This window comes from Callionymus lyra, chromosome 12 (assembly GCF_982586985.1).
Source record: "Callionymus lyra chromosome 12, fCalLyr1.hap1.1, whole genome shotgun sequence".
In the NCBI taxonomy this organism is placed as follows: Eukaryota; Metazoa; Chordata; class Actinopteri; order Syngnathiformes; family Callionymidae; genus Callionymus; species Callionymus lyra.
Genome location: NC_141829.1, coordinates 391,988 through 406,893, shown reverse-complemented (window position 1 = coordinate 406,893; position 14,906 = coordinate 391,988). Strand labels below are relative to the sequence as shown.

Sequence of the window (14,906 nt, the reverse complement as noted above, 5' to 3'; positions counted from 1 at the left end):
TGGATTTGTATAGCGCTCTTCCAGACCAGGAGATGAGATGAGATGCTATAACATCGACATTGCTGCCCTGAGCGAAACATCTGCACGGTGTGGACCATTAAGAACACACTACTGCCAAAGCTTACAGAAACACCTGTGGGCATCAGTGAGAGGCTGATGACCCAACGCATCCCCCTGGAAAGGAGCCGCTTTGCCACACTACTCCAACTCTACCATCTGAAAATGAGACTAAAGACTCCTTTTACCTAGCTCTGGATGAGGCTTTCCGTCGGATCCCAAAGAGAGATAAGATCCTCTTGCTTGGGGACTTCAATGCTCGAGTTGGGCGGGATAGTGGTATTTGGAAGTGGGTGCAGGAAACCCTGAATAACCTCCTCCAACCCAGCCAGACAGAGATGGCAGAGAGCACGATGGGAAGTGTAGAGAACTTTGCGGACGATGCAGAATGTATGGTGGATGGAGAAGGCACGTGAAATTCAGGCATTTGCGGATAGAAATGATATTCACAACTTTTATAACTCTGTGAAATCTATCCATGGCCCAACAAGTCACTGCATCACTCCCCTGAAAACAGAAGATGGGCTTAAAATCCTGAAAGACCAGGATAGTATCCTAGTAAGGTGGGCTGAACATTTCAGCACCTCCTAAATCAGGACTCTGATGCAGACTACACCATCTTGGAAGAACTGCTTGAATAAGGCTCAGATAATATCCCTGCAGAACTTTTAAAACAGGGAGAGTATTTGTGCACGAGAACATTCCACCGCTACATCTCCATGGTCTGGGCTGAAGAGAACATCCCACAGCAATGGAGAGACGCCACAATTGTCACCATTTTTAAGAACAAAGGTGATAAGGCTGTGTATTGTAACTATAGGGTCATATTATGTTATCTTATCACTTCCTGCTGTGGCAGGTAAGGTCCTGGCCAAGGTGATGCTTCAAAGGCTAGTAAACAACATCACTGAGCCAATGATTCCTGAGTCGCAGGTGGGTTTAGTAAGAACAGGAGAACAGTCGACATGGTTTTCACAACTCGGCAACTGCAATTAAAGTGCAGGGAGTAACATCAAGATCTGTTCATGGCTTTTGTCGACCTCTCCAAAGCCTTCGACACTGTGAAGCGAGATCTCTTGTGGGACGTCCTACTCCGAGTTGGTAGTTCCATCAAGTTTATAAACATCATCCGTCAATTCCATGATAGAATGACAGCTAGGGCGTCAATAAGAAGCCAAGAGTCTGACCCAAGTGCATACAGGGGTCAGACAAGGGTGTGACTGGCACCATTTCTTTTTAACATCTTCCTCTGATGCGTCACCTTCTCCTCAAGGATATTGAAGACTAAAGTGGGGCAACGGTAGCAAATAGGCTGCATGGTAACCTCTTTAATATTAGTAGCAACAACCAAACTACACAAAGTGGTGATACTTGAGTTGCAGTGTGTGGACGACTCTTGTATCTCACTCTCCACAAGATCTCCAGTCTGTACTAGATGCACTAGCAGGACCTACAGCAGGATGGGACTGACCATCAACACTGCCAAGACAGAGGTCATCTGCCTGTGGAGCAGCAACATCACACCCCTGTCTTCACTGTATCAGAGAAACTGCTAGCGGTTCCATCTTTCAAATACCTGGGGAGCATTATGTGTGAAGACAACAGCATTGACATGGAGATCCAGAACCAAATAATAAAGCATCAACCTATGGGAGACTCAGACCCTGGAACTGTTCAACATCTGTCTACAGTGTTTCCTTGGAATCACTTGGCGTGACAGATCCTGAGAAGAACAGGCTACAAAAGTATGGAGGCCACGATCGCTCAGAACCAACTGCGAAGGCTCATGTCACAGGGATGCCCCACAACCGTGTACCCCGCAGAGTGTTGTATGTCCTGCTACAACAAGGACGGCTCTGCTGGAGGCTCTGCTGGAGGTCAGAAGAAACGCTAGAAGGACCAACTGAAAATGGCTCAAAAAATGCAACATAAAACCTGGAGACCTGGAGACTACAGCTGCTGACACCTGTGTCTAGATATCAATACACTGAAGTAGGAAGGATCTGCCAGGAGGATCAAAGAAGAGAAACACACCCATGACTGAACATCAACATCATATAAACATAGAACCTGTGATAGAACCTGTGGATCCAGAATCTATTGAGCCATCAACGAACTTCAAGATGGCACCGACAGGACGGCAGCCTTAACAGCAGCTCCGAGTGCTTTTTTGGGTTTATTCACTTTTTTCCGAGGATTGCCTCCGTCTTTTCAAACTTTTCTTTTCATCACACTGTCTCTTTAAGACTCGCGGACAGTTTTCTACAAGAATTGGAAACTTTCAGTGAAAAAGGAAAGTTTTCATCGCTTTTTCTGGTGCGCAACGGGCGTCCTGCGCGCGTAATGGCCATTGTCTACAGTCGGGATCAGTTGCTGGCACTGCGTTTCTCCGCGGTGCGGCCGGAGGAGCGACCCATCATCCCCCGGGATATTATGAAGAGGAGCCGCGCCGGAGTTAAACGCCGGGACCTGAGGAGAGCTTATCGACCGGCGCTCCCGTCCGTCGTCATGGGCAACGTGAGATCTCTCCCAAACAAGATGGACGAACTCGCGGCCGCGACCAGGTTCGACCCGCAATATCAACGGTGCAGTATGTTGATGCTCACGGAGACGTGGCTGAACCAGAACCACACGGACGCGATTGCTGCACTGGATGGATTCTGTTTATTACGTAAGGTAAGGTAAGGTAAGGTAAAACTTTATTGACTTTGACTTTATTGAAATTGTTTGCGGACCGGACGGAGATGAGCGGGAAGAGAAAGGGCGGAGGACTGGCAGTGTTCGTTAACGAGAAGTGGTGCCTTCCCAGGCACGTCACTTTAAGGGATCAACACTGCTCTCCTGACATTGAACTTTTGGCGCTGAGTCTGAGACCCCTCTGCTTGCCACGGGAGTTTTCACATGTTGTCGCGGTGCTTGTGTACATTCCACCGTCGGTGAGCGCGGAGGCAGCATGTGACGTCATCACTGGAGTAGTGAACGGATTACAGACTCAGAGCCCTCAGGCCCTCTTTATCTCTCCGGTGATTTTAATCACGCATCTCTTTCTTCCTGTCTGCCCAAATTCACAAGTCACTTGTGCCACCAGGGACAATAACACACTGGACCTTTTTTATGCGAACACAAAAGACCCATATTTATCATCCCCCCTTCCTCCTTTGGGACGAGCTGACCACTGTCTGGTCCATCTCCTACCTGTTTACAAGCCACAAGAAGCCGAGGAAGCTCTGAAGGTCTGCTTTGAGACCACGGACTGGAGTATTTTCAGTTATTTTTCAGAGTCCCACAAGGAGGATATTGACGGTCTAACCACATGTGTCACAGACTACATTAACTTCTGTGTGGAGAGCATTGTACCAACCAGAACTGTACGATGCTTCTCCAACAACAAACCCTGGATTAATCCTGATATAAAGGATCTCTTAAAGGAGAAGAAGAGAGTCTTTAGGTCAGGAAACAAAGAGGATCTGAGGGCAGTTCAGAAGGAGCTCAGAAGGAAGGTCAGGGAGGGAAAGGAGAGGTACAGGAGGAAGATGGAAGAGAGTCTGGCCAATAACAACACCAGAGATGTCTGGAGAGGTTTAAAATCCATATCCGGACATCAGACCAGGCTCTCTGTAGCGGCGGGGGATCACAATTGGGCCGACAACTTAAACAGTTATTTTTCAAGGTTTGAGGTGTCTGGTCTCCCCCCTGCTTCTCCACCATTCACACCTCTTCTTTTACCTTCTCCTCCCCCCCGAGCTTGTATTGTTTCAGCCCCCCCGCTGACTCCACAGGGGACAATGCCCCCCCACCCCAGCCTGTCCCTCACACCTCTCCAGGTGAGAAATCAGCTCAGGAGAACCAAGACAACAAAGGCCCCTGGACCAGGCGGCATCGGTGGCAAAGTACTCAGGACGTGCTCTGACCAGTTAAGTGAAATTGTTGGACTTCTGTTCAACATGAGCTTGACCCTGGGAAGAGTTCCACTACTGTGGAAGACGTCCTGTGTGGTACCGGTGCCAAAGACTCAGCACCCTAAGGATCCCAGCTGCTACAGACCTGTGGCCTTGACATCCCACCTTATGAAGGCTCTGGAGCGGCTGGTCCTTAGTTACCTTAGTCCTCTGGTGCGCTCCTCCATGGATCCGTTGCAGTTTGCCTACCAACCTGACATCGGCGTGGAGGACGCCATCATCTTCCTTCTCCACCGAGCACTTTCTCACCTGGAGTCGCCTGGAAACACTGAGAGGATCCTTTTCCTGGATCTAAGCAGTGCTTTCGATACCATCAGGTCAGACATCCTGAGGGACAAGCTGGAGCTGTCTGGAGCGGACACTCACCTCACCAACCGTCCACAGTTCGTGAGGACCCGGGATGGTGTTTCGAAGACTGTACTGTGCAGTGTAGGGGTCCCCCAGGGAACAGTGTTGGCACCGTTCCTCTTTTCACTGTACACTGCAGACTCCCAACACCTGTCTCCCACCAGTCACCTGCAGAAGTTCTCGGACGACTCCGCCATCGTCGGCCTCATTAGGGACGGGGATGACGGGGAACACTGCTGCTCTTTATAAAAAAGGGCGGAGTAGACTCTACCTGCTCCGGAGGTTGAGGTTGTTTGGTGTCCAGGGGTCACTCCTGAAGTCATTCTATGACTCAGTAGTGGCCTCTGCCATCTTCAACGGTGTGGTCTGCTGGGGGAGCATCAGTGATAGGATGCTCCAGGTGTGTGAGGGAGAGGTACCTCCTTCCTCCTGCTGCCATCGGACTCCACAACAAGAACACAGCCAGATAAATATTTAACTGCACCTTTTCTTGTTACTTTTGTAAATATGTTGTGTATATAATATGGTGCAGAATTTCTATTCTATACTATTTCGATTTTTTTCATTTTATTATTTTATTTCTGGGTGTTTTATTTGTGGTATATTGCTCTTGCTGTTGTTTAAACCGAATTTCCCTTCGCGGGACAAATAAAGGATTCTGATTCTGATTCTGATTCTGATTCTGATTCTGATTCTGATTCTGATTCTGAACTCACCGTAGATAGAAGAGAACGATATCATCGACTCGATGGACACATGCAAGCAAGTGTGTGTGTGTGTGTGTGTGTGTGTGTGTGTGTGTGTGTGTGTGTGTGTGTGCGTGCGTGCGTGCATGTTTGTGTGTGTTTGTGTGTGTGTGTTTGTTTGTGTGCGTGTGCGTTTAAATACGTGTGTGTGATTCCAACATGGTGTGGTTGTTGTCCCATCTCTCCAGGGCATCAGGTGCGAACTCGTAGAATCCTGCAGGAAAGCAGCGACGAGGGTCGGCCTTGTGCGGTGCTCTCGCAGACGAAGCCGTGTCCCATCAGCCCTTGCTACATGTGGCGTGTGAGCGTGTGGTCGGCCTGCAGCGTGGAGGTAGGAGCAGCATAGTAATGTGCAGCATCACTGCGGCGCTGGAAGAAGAAGCAGAGGAACATGAGTCGCCAACAAGAACGTTGTCTTCAGGGAGCAGACTGTGGTGAAGGACGTCGGAGCAGAAACGTGTCGTGTGTCGTTCACTCGGGGGATTCGAACTCACAACCTGCGCTGGTCACAGAGGAACTGTGTGGAGACAAAGTTCAGCAGCAGCTGCAACAAGATCTGGAGCAACCTTGCTTTGTACCCTGTCCAGGTGAAGCTCTGTCAATCATCTGCTCAACTGTCAATCATCTGCTCAACTGTAAATCATCTGCTCAACTGTCAATCGTATGCTCAACTGTCAATCATCTGCTCAAGTGTCAATCATCTGCTCAAGTGTCAATCATCTGCTCAACTGTCAATCGTATGCTCAACTGTCAATCATCTGCTCAAGTGTCAATCATCTGCTCAACTGTCAATCATCTGCTCAACTGTCAATGTTTCCTTCTCTTGTGTTTCCTTCTCTTGTGTTTCCTTCTCTTGTGTTTCCTTCTCTTGTGTTTCCTTCTCTTGTGTTTCCTTCTCTCGTGTTTCCTTCTCTTGTGTTTCCTTCTCTCGTGTTTCCTTCTCTCGTGTTTCCTTCTCTCGTGTTTCCTTCTCTTGTGTTTCCTTCTCTCGTGTTTCCTTCTCTTGTGTTTCCTTCTCTCGTGTTTCCTTCTCTTGTGTTTCCTTCTCTTGTGTTTCCTTCTCTTGTGTTTCCTTCTCTCGTGTTTCCTTCTCTTGTGTTTCCTTCTCTCGTGTTTCCTTCTCTTGTGTTTCCTTCTCTTGTGTTTCCTTCTCTCGTGTTTCCTTCTCTTGTGTTTCCTTCTCTCGTGTTTCCTTCTCTTGTGTTTCCTTCTCTCGTGTTTCCTTCTCTCGTGTTTCCTTCTCTTGTGTTTCCTTCTCTCGTGTTTCCTTCTCTTGTGTTTCCTTCTCTCGTGTTTCCTTCTCTCGTGTTTCCTTCTCTTGTGTTTCCTTCTCTCGTGTTTCCTTCTCTCGTGTTTCCTTCTCTTGTGTTTCCTTCTCTTGTGTTTCCTTCTCTTGTGTTTCCTTCTCTCGTGTTTCCTTCTCTCGTGTTTCCTTCTCTTGTGTTTCCTTCTCTTGTGTTTCCTTCTCTCGTGTTTCCTTCTCTTGTGTTTCCTTCTCTTGTGTTTCCTTCTCTTGTGTTTCCTTCTCTCGTGTTTCCTTCTCTTGTGTTTCCTTCTCTTGTGTTTCCTTCTCTCGTGTTTCCTTCTCTCGTGTTTCCTTCTCTTGTGTTTCCTTCTCTTGTGTTTCCTTCTCTCGTGTTTCCTTCTCTTGTGTTTCCTTCTCTTGTGTTTCCTTCTCTTGTGTTTCCTTCTCTCGTGTTTCCTTCTCTTGTGTTTCCTTCTCTTGTGTTTCCTTCTCTCGTGTTTCCTTCTCTCGTGTTTCCTTCTCTTGTGTTTCCTTCTCTTGTGTTTCCTTCTCTCGTGTTTCCTTCTCTCGTGTTTCCTTCTCTTGTGTTTCCTTCTCTCGTGTTTCCTTCTCTCGTGTTTCCTTCTCTCGTGTTTCCTTCTCTTGTGTTTCCTTCTCTCGTGTTTCCTTCTCTCGTGTTTCCTTCTCTTGTGTTTCCTTCTCTCGTGTTTCCTTCTCTCGTGTTTCCTTCTCTTGTGTTTCCTTCTCTTGTGTTTCCTTCTCTTGTGTTTCCTTCTCTCGTGTTTCCTTCTCTCGTGTTTCCTTCTCTTGTGTTTCCTTCTCTTGTGTTTCCTTCTCTCGTGTTTCCTTCTCTCGTGTTTCCTTCTCTTGTGTTTCCTTCTCTTGTGTTTCCTTCTCTCGTGTTTCCTTCTCTCGTGTTTCCTTCTCTTGTGTTTCCTTCTCTCGTGTTTCCTTCTCTTGTGTTTCCTTCTCTTGTGTTTCCTTCTCTTGTGTTTCCTTCTCTCGTGTTTCCTTCTCTTGTGTTTCCTTCTCTCGTGTTTCCTTCTCTTGTGTTTCCTTCTCTCGTGTTTCCTTCTCTTGTGTTTCCTTCTCTCGTGTTTCCTTCTCTCGTGTTTCCTTCTCTTGTGTTTCCTTCTCTCGTGTTTCCTTCTCTTGTGTTTCCTTCTCTCGTGTTTCCTTCTCTTGTGTTTCCTTCTCTCGTGTTTCCTTCTCTTGTGTTTCCTTCTCTCGTGTTTCCTTCTCTTGTGTTTCCTTCTCTTGTGTTTCCTTCTCTTGTGTTTCCTTCTCTTGTGTTTCCTTCTCTCGTGTTTCCTTCTCTTGTGTTTCCTTCTCTTGTGTTTCCTTCTCTCGTGTTTCCTTCTCTTGTGTTTCCTTCTCTCGTGTTTCCTTCTCTCGTGTTTCCTTCTCTCGTGTTTCTTTCTCTCGTGTTTCCTTCTCTTGTGTTTCCTTCTCTCGTGTTTCCTTCTCTCGTGTTTCCTTCTCTCGTGTTTCCTTCTCTCGTGTTTCCTTCTCTTGTGTTTCCTTCTCTCGTGTTTCCTTCTCTTGTGTTTCCTTCTCTCGTGTTTCCTTCTCTTGTGTTTCCTTCTCTTGTGTTTCCTTCTCTCGTGTTTCCTTCTCTTGTGTTTCCTTCTCTCGTGTTTCCTTCTCTTGTGTTTCCTTCTCTTGTGTTTCCTTCTCTCGTGTTTCCTTCTCTCGTGTTTCCTTCTCTCGTGTTTCCTTCTCTCGTGTTTCCTTCTCTCGTGTTTCCTTCTCTTGTGTTTCCTTCTCTCGTGTTTCCTTCTCTTGTGTTTCCTTCTCTCGTGTTTCCTTCTCTCGTGTTTCCTTCTCTCGTGTTTCCTTCTCTCGTGTTTCCTTCTCTTGTGTTTCCTTCTCTCGTGTTTCCTTCTCTCGTGTTTCCTTCTCTCGTGTTTCCTTCTCTTGTGTTTCCTTCTCTCGTGTTTCCTTCTCTTGTGTTTCCTTCTCTTGTGTTTCCTTCTCTTGTGTTTCCTTCTCTCGTGTTTCCTTCTCTTGTGTTTCCTTCTCTTGTGTTTCCTTCTCTCGTGTTTCCTTCTCTTGTGTTTCCTTCTCTTGTGTTTCCTTCTCTCGTGTTTCCTTCTCTTGTTTCCTGGATGATGATGGTGTTATTGATGTTGTGTTTGAAGGTGTGAACTTTGACCCTGACTCTGCCGCTGGTTCTCAGGAGACTGTCATTTGACAGACTGGTCCTCATGGAGTTCCTGTCAGCTCACCTGCCTGGAGGGGCGGAGCTTCGAGAGCAGTGGGCGTCAGGCGAGGTCCAGAGCTGTCGTCCCGCAGGTGATGGAGAACCAGGTGCGCTGCCCGGAGCAGGTGTTCGAGAGCCGCTCGTGTCCAGGTGAGTCTGTGAGGAACAAAGATCCGAACATAGACACAGGAAACAACAAGGTGAGAAGAACCTGAAGTTTCACAATAAAAGCTCCTGTGCTGCAGGAGGAAGGTGTTACAGTTACCTGTGGAGGTCGGGGGGGTGGAGCAACAACCAGAGAGCCGTGTGGTGTCAGCGCTCCGACGGACTCGTGGTCACAGGTAACATGTTCATCGTGTTTGACCTTCTGTGAACCCTCGCCCTGTCTCTGGGTCAAAGGTCAACCGCCTCCCTGGTTTAATATACACATGCAGTGGTGGAAGCCGTTGACCTTTGACCCAGAGACAACACAAGGTTAAACCAAATCTACAGTCTTTTAATTACTATTCAAATACAAGTCGAGGCTCAAAGTAATCTTTCATGAAACTGATAATAACAACAGTAATAACATGTGATAATAACATAATAATAACAACAGTAATAACATGTGATAATAACATAATAATAACAACAGTAATAACATGTGATAATAACATAATAATAACAACAGTAATAACATGTGATAATAACATAATAATAACAATAGTAATAACATGTGATAATAACATAATAATAACAACAGTAATAACATGTGATAATAACATAATAATAACAATAGTAATAACATGTGATAATAACATAATAATAACAATAGTAATAACATGTGATAATAACATAATAATAACAACAGTAATAACATGTGATAATAACATAATAATAACAACAGTAATAACATGTGATAATAACATAATAATAACAATAGTAATAACATGTGATAATAACATAATAATAACAATAGTAATAACATGTGATAATAACATAATAATAACAATAGTAATAACATGTGATAATAACATAATAATAACAATAGTAATAACATAATAATAACATAATAATAACAATAGTAATAACATGTGATAATAACATAACAATAACAATAGTAATAACATGTGATAATAACATAATAATAACAACAGTAATAACATGTGATAATAACATAATAATAACATAATAATAACATGTGATAATAACATAATAATAACATAATAATAACAACAGTAATAACATGTGATAATAACATAATATTAACAATAGTAATAACATGTGATAATAACATAATAATAACAATAGTAATAACATGTGATAATAACATAATAATAACAATAGTAATAACATGTGATAATAACATAATAATAACAATAGTAATAACATGTGATAATAACATAACAATAACAATAGTAATAACATGTGATAATAACATAATAATAACATAATAATAACAACAGTAATAACATGTGATAATAACATAATAATAACAACAGTAATAACATAATACTTACATAATAATAACAATAGTAATAACATGTGATAATAACATAATAATAACAATAGTAATAACATGTGATAATAACATAATAATAACAACAGTAATAACATGTGATAATAACATAATAATAACAACAGTAATAACATGTGATAATAACATAATAATAACATAATAATAACATAATAATAACATGTGATAATAACATAATAATAACATAATAATAACAATAGTAATAACATAATAATAACATAATAATAACAACAGTAATAACATGTGATAATAACATAATAATAACATAATAATAACAACAGTAATAACATGTGATAATAACATGTGATAATAACATAATAATAACAACAGTAATAACATGTGATAATAACATAATAATAACATAATAATAACATAATAATAACATGTGATGATGTCGACATTCAAAGGCACTGAACACGTTCCAACAATATAATAAAATCTTCTTTCGTGTCGATACGAAACAGTCGTTAAATGCCATGAATTCCAAGCGCTTGTTTGATCCAACATTGATCTCTCGCCCCTCATAACGTGGATCAATAACCGAGCAGCTTCAGTCCATACAAATGAGTGTGTGGGAAGCAAACAGAGACACAAACTAATAACACCTGCTTCTTCATCGTGTCGACACTGAGGTTCAATAAATCACTTCCTCAGCGACTATTTTCTTTTCTCTGTTGAAATGAAACAATTTATAACGTGATGAGCAGCAGATGTTATTCATGAGACGTCAATGTGTGAAGCTCTTGGTTATTGATATTTTTATTATTATTATTGATGTTGTTTTTGTTTTTATTATTGATGTTGTTTTTATTATTATTATTGATGTTGTTTTTATTATTATTATTGATGTTGTTTTTATCATTATTATTGATGTTGTTTTTATCATTATTATTGATGTTGTTTTTATTATTATTATTGATGTTGTTTTTATTATTATTATTGATGTTGTTTTTATTATTATTATTGATGTTGTTTTATCATTATTATTGATGTTGTTTTTATCATTATTATTGATGTTGTTTTTATTATTATTATTGATGTTGTTTTTATCATTATTATTGATGTTGTTTTTATTATTATTATTGATGTTGTTTTTATCATTATTATTGATGTTGTTTTTATTATTATTATTGATGTTGTTTTTATCATTATTATTGATGTTGTTTTTGTTTTTATTATTGATGTTGTTTTTGCTTTTATTATTATTATTGATGTTTTTTTTATCATTATTATTGATGTTGTTTTTGCTTTTATTATTATTATTGATGTTGTTTTTATCATTATTATTGATGTTGTTTTTGTTTTTATTATTGATGTTGTTTTTATCATTATTATTGATGTTGTTTTTATTATTATTATTGATGTTGTTTTTATCATTATTATTGATGTTGTTTTTATTATTATTATTGATGTTGTTTTATCATTATTATTGATGTTGTTTTTATTATTATTATTGATGTTGTTTTTATCATTATTATTGATGTTGTTTTTATTATTATTATTGATGTTGTTTTTATTATTATTATTGATGTTGTTTTTATCATTATTATTGATGTTGTTTTTGTTTTTATTATTGATGTTGTTTTTATCATTATTATTGATGTTGTTTTTATTATTATTATTGATGTTGTTTTTATCATTATTATTGATGTTGTTTTTATTATTATTATTGATGTTGTTTTTATCATTATTATTGATGTTGTTTTTGTTTTTATTATTGATGTTGTTTTTGCTTTTATTATTATTATTGATGTTGTTTTTATCATTATTATTGATGTTGTTTTTGCTTTTATTATTATTATTGATGTTGTTTTTATCATTATTATTGATGTTGTTTTTGTTTTTATCATTATTATTGATGTTGTTTTTATTATTATTATTGATGTTGTTTTTATCATTATTATTGATGTTGTTTTTATTATTATTATTGATGTTGTTTTTATCATTATTATTGATGTTGTTTTTGTTTTTATCATTATTATTGATGTTGTTTTTATTATTATTATTGATGTTGTTTTTATCATTATTATTGATGTTGTTTTTATCATTATTATTGATGTTGTTTTTATTATTATTATTGATGTTGTTTTTGTTTTTATTATTGATGTTGTTTTTGTTTTTATTATTGATGTTGTTTTTGTTTTTATCATTATTATTGATGTTATTATTATTATTATTGATGTTATTATTATTATTGATGTTGTTTTTGTTGTTATTTTTATAATAATAATAATAATTATTATTGTTCTTGTTATTATTGTTATTATTATTATTATTATTGCTGTTCTTGTTGTTATTTTTATAATAATAATAATAATTATTATTGTTCTTGTTGTTATTGTTATTATTATTATTATTGTTATTATTCTTGTTGCTATTATTATTATCTTTATTGTTGTGACAGAGAAGTCTCTTCCTTCAGGCGGATGTCTTCTACACAAGATGCCGACGATGCTCCGTCACTGTCGTCCGTCCTGCAGCAAACCTTTCTCTCATTGTAAACCAGTAAGAATCGTGTTGATCAGACGTTTGTTTCTTCTGAGAGAGTCTTCATGTCTGCAGCGACACCTCGTGACTCTCCTGGAGAGAAACAAACGCTTTCACTGATGTGTGTTGACGCTGATGTGTGTTGACGCTGATGTGTGTTGACGCTGATGTGTGTGTGCTCAGAGCGGCGTGTGTGGCTGCGAGAAAGGTTACATCGAGGTCATGACCTCTCACGGCTTCCTGGACTACTGCACCAGGACACCAGGGGGCGACGACACCCAGAAAGCTGACGTGAAGACCAACTCTGGGAGGTTCAGACCAGGACGGTCCAGAGCCCAGGACGCCTTCAGCCAGTGGACCCTGAGACCAGTGGGCCCCGGTACAGAAGTCTAGTCCTGACCGTCTTGTTCAGAGCAGATCAGGAAGGAAACAGAAAGAATGAGATTCTCGTTAGAACTCAATTAAAATAAACTCCTGATCATTGACGACGTTCATCGTCTGAATCTGTGCGACAGGAGTTTCTTTTGCTTGAGTTACTTCTGTTTAACACCATGATTGAAAAATGAAATGAAATCTTCAACAAAAGCGACTCGTCGACTTGACTTTGAGATCATTCTGTAAATGTTTGTTCGCAGACGGTCGAGTGAAGCTGTGGGTTTACGTTGTTGCTACCGTCGTCTTCATCCTCCTCCTCGTCGTCATCACCTCGTCCTTCCTGCTCTGGTACGTGAGACGATCACGTGACTCTGAGAACGATCATGTGACTCTGAGAACGATCACGTGACTCTGAGAACGATCACGTGACTCTGAGAACGATCAGGTGACTCTGAGAACGATCATGTGACTCTGAGAACGATCATGTGACTCTGAGAACGATCACGTGACTCTGAGAACGATCACGTGACTCTGAGAACGATCATGTGACTCTGAGAACGATCATGTGACTCTGAGAACGATCACGTGACTCTGAGAACGATCACGTGACTCTGAGAACGATCATGTGACTCTGAGAACGATCATGTGACTCTGAGAACGATCATGTGACTCTGAGAACGATCACGTGACTCTGAGAACGATCACGTGACTCTGAGAACGATCATGTGACTCTGAGAACGATCATGTGACTCTGAGAACGATCATGTGACTCTGAGAACGATCACATGACTCTGAGAACGATCATGTGACTCTGAGAACGATCACATGACTCTGAGAACGATCATGTGACTCTGAGAACGATCATGTGACTCTGAGAACGATCATGTGACTCTGAGAACGATCATGTGACTCTGAGAACGATCACGTGACTCTGAGAACGATCATGTGACTCTGAGAACGATCATGTGACTCTGACAACGATCACGTGACTCTGAGAACGATCATGTGACTCTGAGAACGATCACGTGACTCTGAGAACGATCATGTGACTCTGAGAACGATCACATGACTCTGAGAACGATCATGTGACTCTGAGAACGATCATGTGACTCTGAGAACGATCACGTGACTCTGACAACGATCATGTGACTCTGAGAACGATCATGTGACTCTGAGAACGATCACGTGACTCTGAGAACGATCACGTGACTCTGAGAACGATCATGTGACTCTGAGAACGATCACGTGACTCTGAGAACGATCATGTGACTCTGAGAACGATCACGTGACTCTGAGAACGATCATGTGACTCTGAGAACGATCATGTGACTCTGAGAACGATCATGTGACTCTGAGAACGATCACGTGACTCTGAGAACGATCACATGACTCTGAGAACGATCATGTGACTCTGAGAACGATCATGTGACTCTGAGAACGATCACGTGACTCTGACAACGATCATGTGACTCTGAGAACGATCATGTGACTCTGAGAACGATCACGTGACTCTGACAACGATCATGTGACTCTGAGAACGATCATGTGACTCTGAGAACGATCACATGACTCTGAGAACGATCATGTGACTCTGAGAACGATCATGTGACTCTGAGAACGATCATGTGACTCTGAGAACGATCATGTGACTCTGAGAACGATCATGTGACTCTGAGAACGATCATGTGACTCTGAGAACGATCACGTGACTCTGAGAACGATCACGTGACTCTGAGAACGATCACGTGACTCTGACAACGATCATGTGACTCTGAGAACGATCATGTGACTCTGAGAACGATCATGTGACTCTGAGAACGATCATGTGACTCTGAGAACGATCATGTGACTCTGACAACGATCATGTGACTCTGAGAACGATCACGTGACTCTGAGAACGATCATGTGACTCTGAGAACGATCACGTGACTCTGAGAACGATCACGTGACTCTGACAACGATCATGTGA

General features: G+C 41.0%; 1 protein-coding gene across 1 annotated transcript in view; it reads left to right on the top strand.

Annotated features, from left to right (window-relative positions):
- The window catches only part of thsd7ba (thrombospondin, type I, domain containing 7Ba), a 216,070-nt gene that overhangs the window by 199,510 nt on the left and 1,654 nt on the right, over positions 1 to 14,906 (top strand). Inside the window, exons 22-28 of the mRNA XM_087804249.1 lie at positions 5,299 to 5,441; positions 5,532 to 5,697; positions 8,536 to 8,709; positions 8,805 to 8,900; positions 12,498 to 12,580; positions 12,746 to 12,941; positions 13,198 to 13,285. Of these exons, the coding sequence (XP_087660375.1) occupies positions 5,299 to 5,441; positions 5,532 to 5,697; positions 8,536 to 8,709; positions 8,805 to 8,900; positions 12,498 to 12,580; positions 12,746 to 12,941; positions 13,198 to 13,285 (946 nt within the window). The remainder of the gene's footprint in view (positions 1 to 5,298; positions 5,442 to 5,531; positions 5,698 to 8,535; positions 8,710 to 8,804; positions 8,901 to 12,497; positions 12,581 to 12,745; positions 12,942 to 13,197; positions 13,286 to 14,906) is intronic.